This window comes from Pseudophryne corroboree, chromosome 9 (genome assembly GCF_028390025.1).
Source record: "Pseudophryne corroboree isolate aPseCor3 chromosome 9, aPseCor3.hap2, whole genome shotgun sequence".
In the NCBI taxonomy this organism is placed as follows: Eukaryota; Metazoa; Chordata; class Amphibia; order Anura; family Myobatrachidae; genus Pseudophryne; species Pseudophryne corroboree.
This window is the reverse complement of record NC_086452.1, coordinates 295857473-295874082: the sequence shown is the minus strand read 5'-3', so window position 1 is coordinate 295874082 and position 16610 is coordinate 295857473. Positions and strand designations below refer to the sequence as shown.

Sequence of the window (16610 nt, the reverse complement as noted above, 5' to 3'; positions counted from 1 at the left end):
CCCCCCACCGCTGCAGCCAGCTCCCTTCACCGCCGCCGCTGACAGCGCACCCAGCAGCTGCTGACAGCAGCAGCAGGACAGGATACTGGGAACGGACAAATCTGACAGTCGGATTTGGCTCAGATCCAACAGTCAGATTTGGACGTTCATTGAATCGCCCTTGCCGGATCCATTCTGACAAATACATGTCGGAATGGATCCGATACTTATTGAATATACTGTACCCCTTAGTGGGACATTTAACATGATACATTGTTGCTTCTAAATTATAATAAAGAAGCTGATAGAAAAATCGGAATATTATTTTAACATTATTGGTTAATCCATAGTAGACAGTATTTCACAAATTCACAGCATCAGAGGAAGTAATAGAAAAATAGATTGTTTCATTTTATTTCATAAAATCATTGTGATCCATACATATTTGGGTCCACCCATGTTTAGCTCACTCATAGGTTCACAATTCATGAAATGTGTTGCCTTTATATAGTGTATTGTTGTGATACAACTTAAAAGTTATGATATTGATTAATCACCCTTCTGGGACTTTCAACAAGTGATGCTTGCTGTTGAGCACTTTATTGGAATCTCTTTCCCAATACCCTACGGAGCTGTCAGACAGGTCCAGGTGTGTCTCTTCCTTGCTTTCCTTTCCGATTTCTAACACACCCTCTTTGTGTGACAGAAACTCTGCAACACCTAGAAGGTTTATAGATTTCTAGCAGACATTCAGTAAGAACACAGGAGCAGAAACAAGGTATGTGATAGCATCTCTTGTATATAAATGCAGTAGGCTCTAGAATCAGATAAAATGTACCAATTGGGGAATAGATAAGATTCATTGGAATGTGCTAAGTGCACTAAATAGTTAGGGTTTATTTTAATATTAGAGAAAGTTTTCTTTTTCATTCTGTACATAATATTTATTAACGGGTATCAGATTTTAATGTAGTTTCCAAAGAAAATATGTACATTAAATGACTGTAGAATAGAAATTGTTAATTTGTTTCTGAGAAATTTGAACGATCATATATACTTATACTGCGCAATGTAATTTCAAATGAAATATATTTATATATATACTGTATTTATACGTTTCTTTTGTTGGTACTGTGAACAGGTAGTTAATTGCAGTATTATGGAATAAACAATTAAACTTAGATTATGCCAACATTAGAATAAAATAGGAACGAATTTATAGCTAGTGGTAGACTTAAAAAGTAATAGGTCTAAAAATGATTGAAAATAATTTAAGACGTATTTAGGTTATAAAAATCATAGGAGAATGAAGCAAGGGTTAGTACTTTAACTGTAATGTTTAATAAACAACTCACCTATAGTGTGATAAGAGTTTGATTGAACCTTGTGCCATTAAATGCCATAGTACATGTGATCATGACAAAAAGGGACAGTGACGTTTAATGACAAAAGTTTTGTGCAATTGTATAAAAAACAACTCTTCTCCATTGCAGACTTCCATACACAAGATCAAATAAAATAAAAATGTACAGTAAATAGCCACATAGCAATAATACTCCAAACAGTAGCTAAATTGAAATTCCAGAAAATAACCTGCAATAATTATACAACAACTAAAAAGTATAGTAAATAAAAAAAAAAAATGTGCAGACAGATTAAAATACAAAAGGGAAATTATATTTCTTTTTAGGATACATGCTTTGCTAAATATGTCATACTTTCAATTTCTGAAATGTATCAGCTGTTATCAGAACACTCCTGTAATCCTGGGGAAGCTCTTCGTACCTGTACAAATAATAAACTTTCTATAAAATTCTAAATATAATTCTTAGTCTCCATGGAGGTTCTTGCTAACCTGTGAAGTAATGGTGTGTTCTTGGGATCGACTGCAATATTTTCAGGCAGTACAGATGGTGTAATGGTTAGCATTACTGCCTCACAGCACTAGGGTCTTTGGATAATTTCCCACCACCTAACTGTGTGCAGTTTGTATATTCTCCCCATGCTTGCGTAGGTTTCCTCCAGGTCAAAGGCATGGCTACCATAGGTGCAGGGAGTGCAGCTGGTATGGGGCCCAGAGCTGAGAGGGGCCCACCTTCCCTGTCACAGTTACATATGTTATATACTTTTTTTTAACACTGGTAAATACATAGGGCTCTTACAAAGTCTGCCCTTGGGGCCTGCAATATATCTAGTTATGCCCCTGGACCAGCTCATTGTAATGTGGTATAAAATTAACTAGAGCGCATTATAATATTACATAGTATAAACTGGGGCACTGTAATGTTGCACAGTATGCGGTGGAAGCACTATAGGCCCTCATTCCGAGTTGTTCGCTCGCAAGCTGCTTTTAGCAGCTTTGCACACGCTGAGCCACCGCCTACTGGGAGTGAATCTTAGCTTATCAAAATTGCGAACGAAAGATTAGCAGAATTGCGAATAGACACTTCTTAGCAGTTTCTGAGTAGCTCCACACTTACTCGGCAACTGCGATCAGTTCAGTCAGTTTCGTTCCTGGTTTGACGTCACAAACACACCCAGCGTTCGCCCAGACACTCCCCCGTTTCTCCGGCCACTCCCGCGTTTTCCCCAGAAACGGTAGCGTTTTTTCACACACTCCCATAAAACGGCCAGTTTCCGCCCAGAAACACCCACTTCCTGTCAATCACATTACGATCACCAGAACGAAGAAAAAACCTCGTAATGCCGTGAGTAAAAAACCTAACTGCATAGCAAATTTACTTGGCGCAGTCGCACTGCGGACATTGCGCATGCGCATTAGCGACTAATCGCTCCGTTGCGAAAAAAAATAACGAGCGAACAACTCGGAATGACCACCCTAGTGTGGTATAATATGAACTGGGGACACAGTATGTAATAATGTGAATTGGGGATACTGTGTTGTATAATGTGTACTGGCAGGACTACAATGTGACATAATGTGAACTAAGGCACTGCTATGGTTCATAAAATGATCTAGGGCACTATCATAGGACATAAAATAAACAACTGCTGCAGAGAGAGGTCTTTGTAGAAGCATTGGGACAGGTGCCCTTCAAAATGTGCCTATAGGACCCATAAAGTTCTAGCAACGCCCCTGCTCCAGGTACTCCGGTTTCCTCCCACAATCCAAAAATATACTGGTAGGTTAAATGACCCCTGACAAAAATGAACCGTAGTGTGTGTGTGTACATGGGAAGACTAGGGCCCAGATTTATCAAGCCGTGGAGAGTGATAAAATGCACGGTGATAAAGTACCAGACAATCAGCTCCTAACTGCCAAGTTACAGGTTGTGTTTGAAAAATGACATGAGCTGATTGGTTGATACTTTATCACCATGCAATTTAGCACTCTCCAAGGCTTGATAAATCTGTGCCTGGATGGGCTAAGTGGCTCTTATCTGGCGTCAAGTTCTATGAGTCTACATATTTAATACCAAATAGAGCATTATGGAGGATTTTGTAGCCACAAGTTTGGTGGCTCTTATAAAGTGTAAAGAGTGTATTCTAGTACTACCAACTGATCATTCTACTTTAATAGATTTTTATCAATGAATATAAATACATGCTAAAATAATACAATTCCCCCCCCAATTTATACATTTAGCACGTGACAGAGGGGAGCAGTGAGATGCTCAGCTAAGAGCAAATCTAGGAGGGGGTTCTCGCAGTGTGATCGCTGCTGCTAGGTAGGAGGGGCCTACGTGATTAGCCCCCCCCCCCCTTGGTGAATATATGGGCCACTGGGTGAATATATGGGTTTACATAAAGATAACAAACGTGCTCAGGACTCCAATATTATGCTCCCTCTAAATGCATAAAATAAGGGCCCCCACACTTGTAAATCAAAGATTAACTCGTGAATACGAGGAGTATGAAGGGGAGCAGGGCGGGATCCATGTGCTCCCTGGTCAGCAGAATGAGGGTGACAGTGAGCCTTGGCATTTCCCAGGTAGTGGTGCCCTGTAGGGGAGCAGGGCGGGATCCATGTGCTCCCTGGTCAGCAGAATGAAGGTGACAGTGAGCCTTGGCATTTCCCAGGTAGTGGTGCCCTGTAGGGACAGTAACCTGAAAGTTTCTAGCCTCATCCAGCCAAGGTGAGGAGCAAGGCCACGGGAGAGCAGCAGCCCTATATGTCTGTGAGGCCACCCTTCCCCCCTATATTAGTGAGGTGGTCCCTCCCATACACTGTGCACTCTCTGCTGGAGCACCCCACTTTCTGCCCTAAGAGTGGGTGTCCTATGTCTCAATCACCAGGAGTAAAACTACGGCATGGCAGATGCTGAAATCTTGCACTGGAAACCCTGCACACATTGACCATTTGGGTCAGTTTTTGTCAGACCTGCTCTAAGCTGTGGGTACAAAATAAAATGGTTCCCATGCTGTGCTTAAATGATTGATTTTTTTTTTAATTTCTTGTAAAAAATTCTCATGCCCAAGGTGAAATATATCAAAAGGTTGGTCTTGTACCAGGATTTACAGTATATTGCTATTTTTACAGATGTTGGAATAGCCAATAAAAAGACATATTTTGTTACTTTTTTTAATTCTTCCTCAACACAATAGTGAGTACTATGCTAGTGTAGCATATCTTGTGAAAAATGAACCTGTGCCTATGGAGATTCACATGATGGGACTCAAGGCACTTACAGTATAGTGGGAACATACCGTACAGTAGATGCATTTTAAACTGAGAAAGTCATAGAATTTGTGGGTATCAAGGGTATGTGCAGGTGACAATGATTTTCATTATTCTCATTTTATTATACTTGTGATTAGCTGTTTGCGAATACACCAATGATGCTGATTGATCTTTTCTTTGTTGCTAGAGAATAGTGATTATTTATTTAAGTAATGGCTATAAGCATGGGCAGAACTATATTTGATGTATGCCTGGCATAAACTGTCTGCATATATTATCTGCATATGCCTGGCATAAACTGTGTACATATAGGGGGTAATTCAGACCTGATTGTAGCAGCAAATTTGTTAGCAGTTGGGCAAAACCATGTGCACTGCAGGGGGGGCAGATATAACATGTGCAGAGAGAGTTAGATTTGGGTGAGGTGTGTTCAAACTGAAATCTAAATTGCAGTGTAAAAATAAAGGAGGCAGTACTTACTCTGCACAGAAACAATATAACCCACCCAAATCTAACTCTCTCATGTAACATGTTATATCTGCCTCCCATGCAGTGCAAATGGGTTTGCCAAACTGCTAACAAATTTGCTGCTGCGATCAGGTCTGAATTACCCCCAAGCTATCTACATGTATCTTTTTCCAACAGTCGCATCTTTTTTACTGAAAGCAATTTGCACTTGCGCTGTAGTGTACTATACTGTCCAACTTTGCATCATGCCCAATATGTTTTGGTAGGACTTTCAACTATTTGAGAAAGTATTTGTATTAAGTGTCTCTTTATTTCCTGTTGAATAAGTTATGTACACCTCAAAAAATGTCTTATCAAAAAATGTCTTATAAAAAATGTCAAATCAGTCACAATTTACAGGATGTAGCCAACTGCAATGATCATATACAGTATTGTAAAACTTGCAAATAATACAAATTTAAACTGTTTGTAAGTTATTTTAAGATCTGCTATGATAGATAGATAGATAGATAGATAGATAGATAGATAGATAGATAGATAGATAGAAATAATTAATAATAGCTCTGTGTATGTACTTAATAAAAATGGGAGTTTTATTAATTTATTTTTCCTTAACAGGAACTGGTGCAGACATCAGCAAAAATGTCTTGTAATGTTGCCGACACGTACATATTCCTGTGTAGTGAACAGGCTGTATGGGGAATCGTACTGGAAACTTTGGCGGCTGCAGGGGTTGTATTCACCATTGTCCTCATGTTAGCACTTATCATTATGGTTCCTCGTATCTGTGACAATGCCAAGCGGGCACTGGTTCCCATTCAATTCATTTTCCTCTTGGGTACATTTGGAATATTTGGCCTTACATTTGCCTTCATCATAAAACTGAACCGAAGTACTTGTCCAACGCGTTTCTTCCTGTTTGGAGTCCTATTTGCCATTTGTTTTTCTTGTCTTCTGGTTCATGCCAGCAAGCTAGTGAGACTGGTTCGTGGTGGAGTGGGTATGTCTTGGTGGATGATGCTAATCACTGTTCTTATTCTTTCACTTGTGCAAATTATAATAGCTATTTTGTACGTAGCAGTCTACCTGGGAAGAAATATGGACCAGTGTGATCTGCCTAACCCAAATCTTCCAGAGCGTAACAGAGACTTTGTGCTCATACTGATATATGTTTTGCTGCTAATGGCTATAACCTTTCTAGTGTCAATGATCGGTATGTGTGGACCATGCAAACACTGGAAGAGACATAGTGCCCATATTTATGTAACAATGTTTTTCTCGATTGCCATTTGGGTGGTTTGGATTGTTATGCTGCTTAGAGGAAATGCATCTCTAAATAAACAACCTCTGTGGGATGATCCTGTGATAGCCATCGCTTTAGTAGCCAATGGTTGGGTTTTCCTTATTCTGTACATGCTTCCAGAACTTTGTTTAATGACAAGAGGCAGTTCAGACTGTGGTCAAGAAAAATGCCAAACCCAACCACGTCTTCTTCGGCAAAACATTGGAGTAGACAACCGTGTTTTCACTAAAGAAGATTCAATCCAAGGTAGGTTTTTTGTGTAGTATAAAAAAAGTGTTTTACTTAAAATTTTACTTCTATCAACATGCTAAATATTATTTTCATATGCTGATTATGATTCTGATTAGCCATAAAATTAAAACCACCAGTCTAACATTGTGTAGGTCCTATTCATGCCCAGGGCCATCAAGAGTTAAACAAGACCCAGGTACTGGGGTGCATGGCCAAATCAGGGAGGTGTGGCCACACCCAACCCCCCAGAAAATGAAGAAATGCTATGTGTGGCTCAGCACCTGACCGCTGGGTCCCTTCAACAAGCCAGGGCCCTGGTAATCAGTACCAGCCCCCTTCAGTGCCCTTGCTTGTGTCACCAAACAACTGTGACCCATCGAGGCATGGATTCCACAATATCTCTGAAGGTGTCACGTGGTATTGGTAAATTGCGAGGTGGGGCCTCCATGGCTTGGGCTTGTTTTTCCATCATACCCTACAGATGCTTGATTGAATTGATACTTGGGCAATTTGAAGGCCAAGTCAACACCTTGAACTCTTTGTCATGCTCCTTAAACTATTTCTGAACAAATTTGCAGTGTGGCAGTGCATGTTATCCTGCTGAAAGAATCCACTGCCATCAGATACTACTATTTCCATGAAGGGTGTAATTGGTCTACAATAATATTTAGGTATGGTAGGTGGTAACATCCACATGAATACCAGGACCCAAGGTTTCCCAGTATAATATTGCCCAGAGCATCACAATTCCTCTGCCGCTTGCCTTATTCCCATAGTGCACCCTGGTGCCATTTCTTTGCCAGGTAAATAACTCACATGCATCTGGCCATCTACATGGTGTAAAAAAAGGACCATGCCATTGTATTCCATTGCTCCATGGCCCAATTCTGATGCAAGCTGCGATATGAGTGTATAATGCTTCCTGCTTTGCCTCCTTACCTAGGCAAAGCAGGAAGCTACATCAAAAAGCTGTATTATCATCTTCTCTGGTGGAGTGGAAGCATGAAAACTCCCTTCTTCCAGCGGTCGCTGTTAGAGCACATATCGCATCAGCTTAGTGCTGATGCGCCATGTTTCTCCCGCCACCTGGCTCCAGTGTGCATGTGAGAGATTTTGCTGCTCTTGCGAGATCTCACATGAAGTCCGGAGCCAGAAGCTGCGGCAGTCAGGGACAGCATTGTGGGCAATGACACCTGCAGCTGTTGAAATCGATTGTATAATTTGCTCTGATACTGCTTCTCCCCCATAATGACCTGTCATACAGCTACCCCATTATGTAGTTCCTCAAACTTCACATATACTGTAGCTATTCGCTATTATCAATGAACCTTGTGGATGCCCACACTAGGAAATGGAGGTTTTTTTTACAAATTTTGTGTGTGTTTAGTGAATAAGAAAGTTAAGAGATGTTATTATTGGTGTGATGATGATGATGATGATGATGATGATGATGATGATGAATAACAATAATAATAATAATAATCCTATATAATAAAAGGCTAACGTTGCTCCTCACATCTATGGGGTGAAGTGTATTTTGTGCTGACGGCCACTAGATAGCGCCCCGATGGAGCAATTCAAGCATTGCTCCATTCTGGGCGCACAGCCGCCAGCGCAGACATTACTGTTAAGGTGGGTACACACTGGCAGATATATCGGCCGTTCTCTTGAACGGCTGATATATTGCGGGTCCGTCGGCCAGTGTTCACAGGCGATATGTCTGTGAACTCCGTCGTTCACAGACATATTGCGTTGGCCCTGCAGCACACCCAACGGCCAATATGTCTACCGATATATTGGCGCATCGCTGTGTGTGTACAGGCGGTCGGCCGACCGCCCGTACACATGCTGCGGCAGCTGGCGATGATTGACAGCTGAACTGGGCGGGCGCGTGTACACACCCGCCCAGTTCATGACGTTAGTCCCCGACGGATCGGGCAGAGTGCTGTGCATACACAATTGATCGGCAGGTATATCTAGCAGTGTGTACCCACCTTTATGTTGTTCTCTCATTCTGACAGGCTGGTAACTAATAATAATAATAATAATAATAATGTTTTGCTGCTAAAGCGTTGATATATTACACTGCTTTATAAATTGAGGGGATCAATGACATTCAAAGACATAAAACAGCAGAAAAAGGTGGAACTCCTCAAATCAGCTTACAATCTAAGATGTGTGGGTAACGATACATAAAGTAGAGGAATAACATCTTGTAGAGAGTGTGCTTGCAGCTACAGACTGTTGACCAGGGTCGAGCAGAACAGGAAGCTGTATACCGTCTGTATAACTTACAGAATGTACGGTGAATTTCTCACCATACAGACGCAGAAACAAATAGCAGTAAAATAGAACACAGCGTATAAACTTAATTTTGAATACGTGTATAATGGGAGATGTGTCTGCTTCTGGGTAATGTCTAAACAAATACAATAAAAGAATGTAGAAAGGTGAATACTGTGAGTTTAGTCAGCTGTAGGGTGAATTTTCATCTTTCCACCATCAGTAAGGTCACATTTTAGCATGACTCAAATCCAAATCTGACACACCCATGAAAGCATAACTTTGTATTTGAAAATATATATTTAAAAGACAGGTGTAACCTTAAAAGTACAACAGTGTAGGTGCGTCTGTTTTTGGAAGTTATTATGGTACATCACAATTTTTTTTACCATAAAAATACAAAGTTGAAAATTATAAAATAATTAAAAGGGACAGGCCCAATTTAGGAATCCTTTACATTGTTATTATTTATTATTGGTGCAATATTAAACTGGTACACTGCCATCTCCTGTACCATGCTAACCCCTAAAGCAGGCTTATATACTAGTAAACCAACAAAGTGATCCAACTCTGGTAAAATACAACTGCATAAAAAATATATCCTACATAATATCCTACCCTGAAGCACAATGGTTATACTTTAAAGATTTTTTGTATACTGTACACCATACTGTACATGTTCTATAATGATTCTTTTTGTTCTGTGACAAATATTTAAAATAAAGAGTTTATAAAAAAAGAATAATATATTAAATCTCACATTCTCTGTTATTATCAACACATGACAATATTTACAAATATATTGTACAGATACTGTATGTAAACCAGAACATATGATGACCTCAAGAACATTACAAATATATTGTACAGATACTGTATGTAAACCAGAACATTTGATGACCTCAAGAACATTACAAATATATTGTACAGATACTGTATGTAAACCAGAACATATGATGACCTCAAGAACATTACAAATGTATTGTACAGATACTGTATGTAAACCAGAACATATGATGACCTCAAGAACATTACAACTATATTGTACAGATACTGTATGTAAACCAGAACATATGATGACCTCAAGAACATTACAAATATATTGTACAGATACTGTATGTAAACCAGAACGTATGATGACCTCAAGAACATTAAAGGGCCCCATGCACTTATGCGACGTGTCCAACCGCCATGTCGCCGGCGATCACCCCGGCAGCCTCCCGGGCAGCAGGATCTCCCAAGATACATCGTATGCTGTACTTTTACATACGATGTGTCTTGGACGATCCCAGCCATGCCCGCGGGGTCGGACATGATCGCTAGTGCAGCACGTTCAATCTGGAGAATCCGATGCTCACGGGAACGCGCATCGGATCGGATACACCTCCAAAATGCCCGATTTCACCTGATATATCGGGCCGAATACCCGAAATAGGATGAAATTGGGCATTATTGTTCTAGTGTATGGGGCCCTTTAGATAGCACACATATGTAGTACATTCTTAGATGCAGTACACATATAATGCAGTTCAAAAGGAATCATTTAATACAATATAAAAAAATCCCTCGCGGACTAGTAGCCAAAACTTGGTGGGCCCCATAGCAACATTTTGAAGAGGCCCCCCGTCCCAATGCTTCTAGAGAGACTCTTCTCTGCAGCAGTTGTTAATGTTATGCCCTGTAATAGTGCTCTAATTTTCTGATCCATAGTAGAGCCTTATGTAATGTTATGCTCCATAGTAGTGCCCTAGTTTCTTTTGTGAATCGCAGTAGTGCTTAAGTTCACCTTATGTCACATTTCCGAGCTGCCAGTACACATTATGCCGCACAGTACCCCCAATTCAGATTATGATATATCGTGCTCCCCATTCATATTGTGCCTCAATACAGTGCCCCGGTTCATATTATATAACATTAAAATGCCCTCCAGTTCAATTTATACCACACTACAATGAGCAGGTCCATGGGCATACCTAGATATATTGCTGGCCCCAAGGAAAAAGTTTGAAAGTACCCCTACGTACCACCCAATGGCAAAAAATGTATATAACTTTGACAGGGAAGGTGGGCCCCTCTAAGCTCTAGGCCCCATAGCAGCTGCACAGCCTACACCTATGGTTGCTACGCCCTTGCGGACTAGAGTTTTCCCAAGACCAGTGCTTTTTTAATGGTACCCAATGGGTACCTAGTACCGCCATCTTTTTTTATACATGTTTTTGGATCATTTTTAATTATTAAAACCAGTTCTGGAAACATCAACGTACAGAAGCTAATATAAATATCATATCAATTTGTAACTTGTAGCTAGGTAAGTGCCCATTGGCCTTACTATAATGGGTGAAGGGTGGTCAGCCCACACCGCACACCCTACACCCATGTTGCGAAAGGCAAAGAGCTTAAATCGCACATTTTTCAAACTCGCATGGGGCAATAGGATGCGGCAATATGCAAACATGCATGTTTCCTGCAATCCCAAAACTCGCAATGGCAAAACTCCCATCCAGACACCCTGTCATTGCACACATATAACTCGGGCAATATAATAGGGTGCGAGTTGTAAACCCGCACCTAAAACATTACCAAAAAAATAGACCAGCTTCTGGCTGGCGAATTTGACAGAAGCATGCACAGATCAGTGAGATCCGTGCATGCTTCTGTCAGGAAAAAAAAAATGACATAGGGGGTCCCCCATCCCCCCTCACTACCAAAGTATAACCAGCCCGGGGCTTTTTGAGCCTGTCCTGGTTGAAAAAATACAAGGCAAAAATTGTGGAGAGAATCCCTGTATTTTAACAACCAGCAATGGCCTCTTGGACCAGTTCTGGTTACAAAAATATGGGGGGGGGGGGAGAAGTAGGGGTCCCCCATATTTTTTAAACCAACACCGGGCTCCATTAGCCAGGAAGGCAATGCCACAGCCAGGGGACACATTTATATTGGTCTCTGCAGCTATAGTATTACCCCCCCCCCCCCCCCAATTAGTCAGCCCTGGATGGGGATTCCTGGGGAAAGGGGTCCCCCCTCCTTCACAGCACCCAAGGTCAGGGTTGAAACCCATTGCTATCCCCGACATCCCTTACTGGTGGAAGCCAATTTGATAGCTTTTAAGTGTAAAAAAAATAGAAATAATACTGATTTTTACAGATGGAACTACAGATCCCAGCAAGCCTCCCCCACATGCTGGTATTTGAGGACCTAAAAGTAGCAGCATGCAGGGCACTAAAAGGCCTGTTGGTACCTGTAGTCCCCCTGTAAAATAAATAAAGTATATTGTATGATAAACAACATGCTACTTTGTTCACTTTTAAAATTATACTCAAATGTATCAGTAAAATCTGTTGTCCTTCAGTAAATTTTATAAATATAAGAGAAGGATATTTTCAAGTTGTGACAATTTTGCCTCTGATGTATTAATGAGAGAGATTGGGGGGTCTAAGGACTGAATCAGAGAACAAAACTTCAGTTGACACTGAGGTATTACATATAGTATCTGTGCCATGTAGATATGCCATAACCATGTCCCTAATGTATCTTCTCTCTCTCACCAGCCCCATGCTCTGGGAGGAGTTCCCCATCATCTATGCCACGGTTTGATGCAACTATAGCAATGAGAGTAAGTATTGTACAAATCACTAGTGTTGCAGCAAACATGCTTCCCAATCAAAATTGCATATTTATCTAGTGTCATTTACACCCAATTTTTAACCAAATTTGATTCAGGACCAGAGTTTGGACTCTACCAATAACAAAAACAGTATGCAGTTGAGTTGCTGGCGATGGGATCCCGGCTGTCAGGATACTGCCGATGACAATGCTGACAGCTAAAATCCTGGCTAAAAGGGGCTATTCCCACTCGTGAGTGGCCACGCCACCCATAGAGTGGGAACAGATCCAGTGGCGAGCGCAGTGAGCTACCAAGCCCTCAACGGTACTCTGTGCTCGCCCCGCTGCTGGCGCTCTGGCGGGCAGGATGCTGCTGTCGGCATACTGACAGCCGGCATCCCACCTGCCGGTAAATCACATGTTACCCACAAAAACTGCTACTCTTCATGGAAAACTAGGACACAAGGGCATATCTATAATGGATGCAGAGTGGGGGTATACATGGGTCCTTGTGTCACGGGGGGCCCCACACTGCTCACCCTGCACATAAACTATACTTACATTTACACCACTACTGCAGAAATCACTAGGAAAATGGTGGTGGTGCTATTCTCCCAGAGATAGCTGTGTGTGCAGTAACCAGAGAATTTTAAGTGCATGCGCCAGTGCAAGAGAACCCACACAGAGACGGCACATGGACCCCTCCAGGATTTGTTAAATGGTTAATGATAAGTACACTAAAAAGAGCATTAAATACATACATTTTGCAGCACCTTACTAGAATGGTGTGGTATCTATCCAGTTTTCTCCTACTCTAGAGTCATGGAGGAATACAAATTAATCTGGATAGACAGCAATGGAGCTTAAGCTTAGGTCCACCTTGCTGCTTTAGTAGGCCTGGTTTATTAATGATGCCCTCTTTTGTGTAAATGGATTATTGCTTCTTTATCACAGGACATGCCCTAATAAGCATTCACAGAATAAATAAAAAACTATATTGTTCAAAACATATATACATCTATGTTGTATTAAGACACAAGCTACTTGCTAATCCTTGTGATTTGAAGCCTTGTATAAAGTATTCCATTTCTTTCGTTATAGGACATTGAACCGTCAAAGGAGTTCAGTATACCTCGTCCTCAGCCACGACCAAATGCATATATGCATTACCGAACTCATGACATTAGTCTCATGTAAACCACACAGGAGTTATTTTTCCTCCGGGATCAGCATGAAGAAACAAGCAGTGTAATAAAATAACAAACCACTTTATTCCCGTTTAATGACCAGAAGCTAGATATACTGTATATTATTTGGCTTTGTATGGATGAGAAGTAATGGCATTAGGCTAATGTTACACAGGGCTACTAATTGCTATCATTTACAGCAGCATCTAGCTTTATTCCCTGCCTGTCCTTCCCATTATTGTCCATAGGGACCTGCAATGCTCATATGAAAGAAGCTCAGATCAACCTATAGAATTGATATTTTCATCTTCTTTAGCTACAATGCTCTGGGTTCTTGCAGTCCTGTGTGACAATATGTGATTAGAGATGGAGTGAGGGCCAGTTTGTTGACACCTGCATCATACAGTAAATATGATTAGATGAAAAACAAAGGCGGCCATCATTCGGTCCACTGCGACTTGCCTCACTCATCGGTGGATGCAAGCTGAAATGAGCAATGTTAAGCCATATTACAGCACTTTAACTGCATTTAAATGTAGGAGAGATGTGTCAAACCTTGGAGAGATAAAGTACCAACCAATAAAGCTCCTAACTGTCATTTTTCAAACACACAGCCTGTAAAAGGCCAGCTAGACACTGATTGTTTAGTACTTTATCTTTCTCTGAAGTTTCATACATCTCCCTCTGTGTGCCATAACTTGCACTTAACAAATGGCCGACAAAGAATTAATTTGTTGGTAGAGAAAAGTATAACAATTATTTGAATTCATTCTGTGAGGTACTGACAATAATTAGCATGAAGATTAAGTAATATATGCTTGGCATATTATCATTTTAAAAAGATTGTTATAAATTGCAGCCTTTTTCTTGAAGTTTTGTCTTAGGGCCATTGGCATAGCCATCATAGCCGCAGGGAGTGCAGCTGCTATGGGACCCAGAACAGAGTGGGGCCTACCTCTCCCTGTCACAGTTACATGTTTCACATACATTTTTCACCATTGGGCAATATATAGAGGCCCTTACAAACTTTTGTTTTGGGGCCTACAGTATGTCTAGTTATGCCCCTGGATCTGCGCATTGTAATGTGGTATAAAATGAACTAAAGCGCATTATATTTTGACCTCATATGAAGTGGAGGCACTATAGTGTGGCATAATATGAACTGGGGACACTGTATGTCATAATGTGAATTTGGAATACTGTATTGCGTAATATGTACTAGCAGACCTACAATGTGACATAATATGAACTAGGGCACTACTATGGTTCATAAAATAAACTAGGGCACTATCATAGGACATAAAATAAACTAGGGCACTACTATGGGGCATAAAATAAACTAGAGCACTAGTATAGGGCATAAAATAAACTACAGCACTACTATGGGGCATAAAAAAACTAGAGCACTACTATGGGGCATAAAATAAACTAGAGCACTACTATGGGGCATAAAATAAACTAGAGCACTACTATGGGGCATAAAAATAGCAACTGCGTGGATAGGTGTCTCTCTAGAAGCATTGAAACGGGACGCTTCAAAATGTTTCAAATCTGCCCACAAAGTTCTAGCTATGTCCCTGCATAGGACATTATATTCCTTTCTAAATAACAGTTCTTAATCTGTTTTATCACATTTAGTTCAGTTACATTGTATTCTGTATGTTGGTAGGTATACTCAGTTTTCATAATACGTTTTTATGAAACAACTCCTCTCTACAGGTAAAGTAATTGCACTTCCAATGAAACACACAGATTTGATATTAGGTGACAAGATACCTGTCTGTAAGTTATTTTCAGTAGAGGAAGATACTTCAGGATATACATTACTATTTAGGCTTTGCTGATTTTTTTACCTGTATATAGGACTGCTATAATATTACTGTTTAAAGATTGTGAAATCCTCCCAAGTGCTACATTTAGGTGTTCTAGTAGTAACATCAGATAATCCCTGTTCACAACCCGATGCTCCTTTCCAAAGGAGATGGCGTAGATTCTCGCAGGCAAAGCTCCAACACCACATCCAGTAACTAAAGCTTACTTCCTTCTTTCACTTCCCTATTGTATCAAAAATAAAGCAAGAAAGCTGCTAGAAAGCTAAAACAATGGATTTACTAAAAAAGACAATAAATTCAATGTACGAGGTGACAATTGTACACACACTTTATAACTAAAATATTTTATGAGCACAGTATTCTAAATATAAATCCACCATAAAAACTAGAAGTTGGTGAATGAACAGTTTGCTGCAGAACACACAAACACATAGGGGCATATTCAATTTCACTGACATTTTTTTGTGGACCACACTATTAAATAAATAAAAAAACATTTTCAAAGTTTTTTTGCGGACAAGAACCTGAGGGAGGGGATTTCAGAAAGAAAAATCAGCATGCAGCCATCTGCCGATGCTGTGTGCGGGGAGGGGGTGCAGGGTTAGAGGTAGTGTAGTGCATACGGGGGGTTGGTGCAGGGTTAGGGGTAGTTTAATGGAGTGTAGTGCTGTGTGTGCGGGGAAGGGGTACAGGATTAGAGGCAGTGTAGTGCATGCAAGGGGTGGGTGCAGGGTTAGCCATAGTTTAGTGGAGTGAAGTCAGGGGCCTGGAAAAAATTCTACCAGTGGCCCCACATGGGCAGCACCAGAGGTGTAAGGTCTAGCCATGGGCCATGGCAGCAGCACCCTCCCCCCAAGACTTTCCAGATAGTGGGCATGTCCAACATCAAGGGGGAAGTTAAAAGGAAATAAAATTAAATATTATGAGCACATTATATGATACACCTTTAGAATTTAGGAAACTATATAATTCTTTCGAAAGATATATTTTCTTGCTTATTACACCAACCGTATCCCAATCAATATTCACTCAATCTTATATGTCAGCCAAGCAGGCAGACAGAGCATACACTAGATCATCTG

The 16610-nt window shown here is 40.7% G+C and overlaps 1 protein-coding gene across 1 annotated transcript; it reads left to right on the top strand.

The window, feature by feature from the left end:
* Nucleotides 1-680: 680 nt before the first annotated feature.
* GPRC5D (G protein-coupled receptor class C group 5 member D) lies at nucleotides 681-16067 on the top strand. The gene is made up of 4 exons (XM_063938787.1): nucleotides 681-757; nucleotides 5708-6638; nucleotides 12455-12519; nucleotides 13611-16067. The coding sequence occupies exons 2-4, from the start codon at nucleotides 5732-5734 to the stop codon at nucleotides 13704-13706; spliced, it is 1068 nt and encodes a 355-aa protein (XP_063794857.1). The 5' UTR covers nucleotides 681-757; nucleotides 5708-5731; the 3' UTR covers nucleotides 13707-16067.
* The last annotated feature ends 543 nt before the right edge of the window (nucleotides 16068-16610 follow it).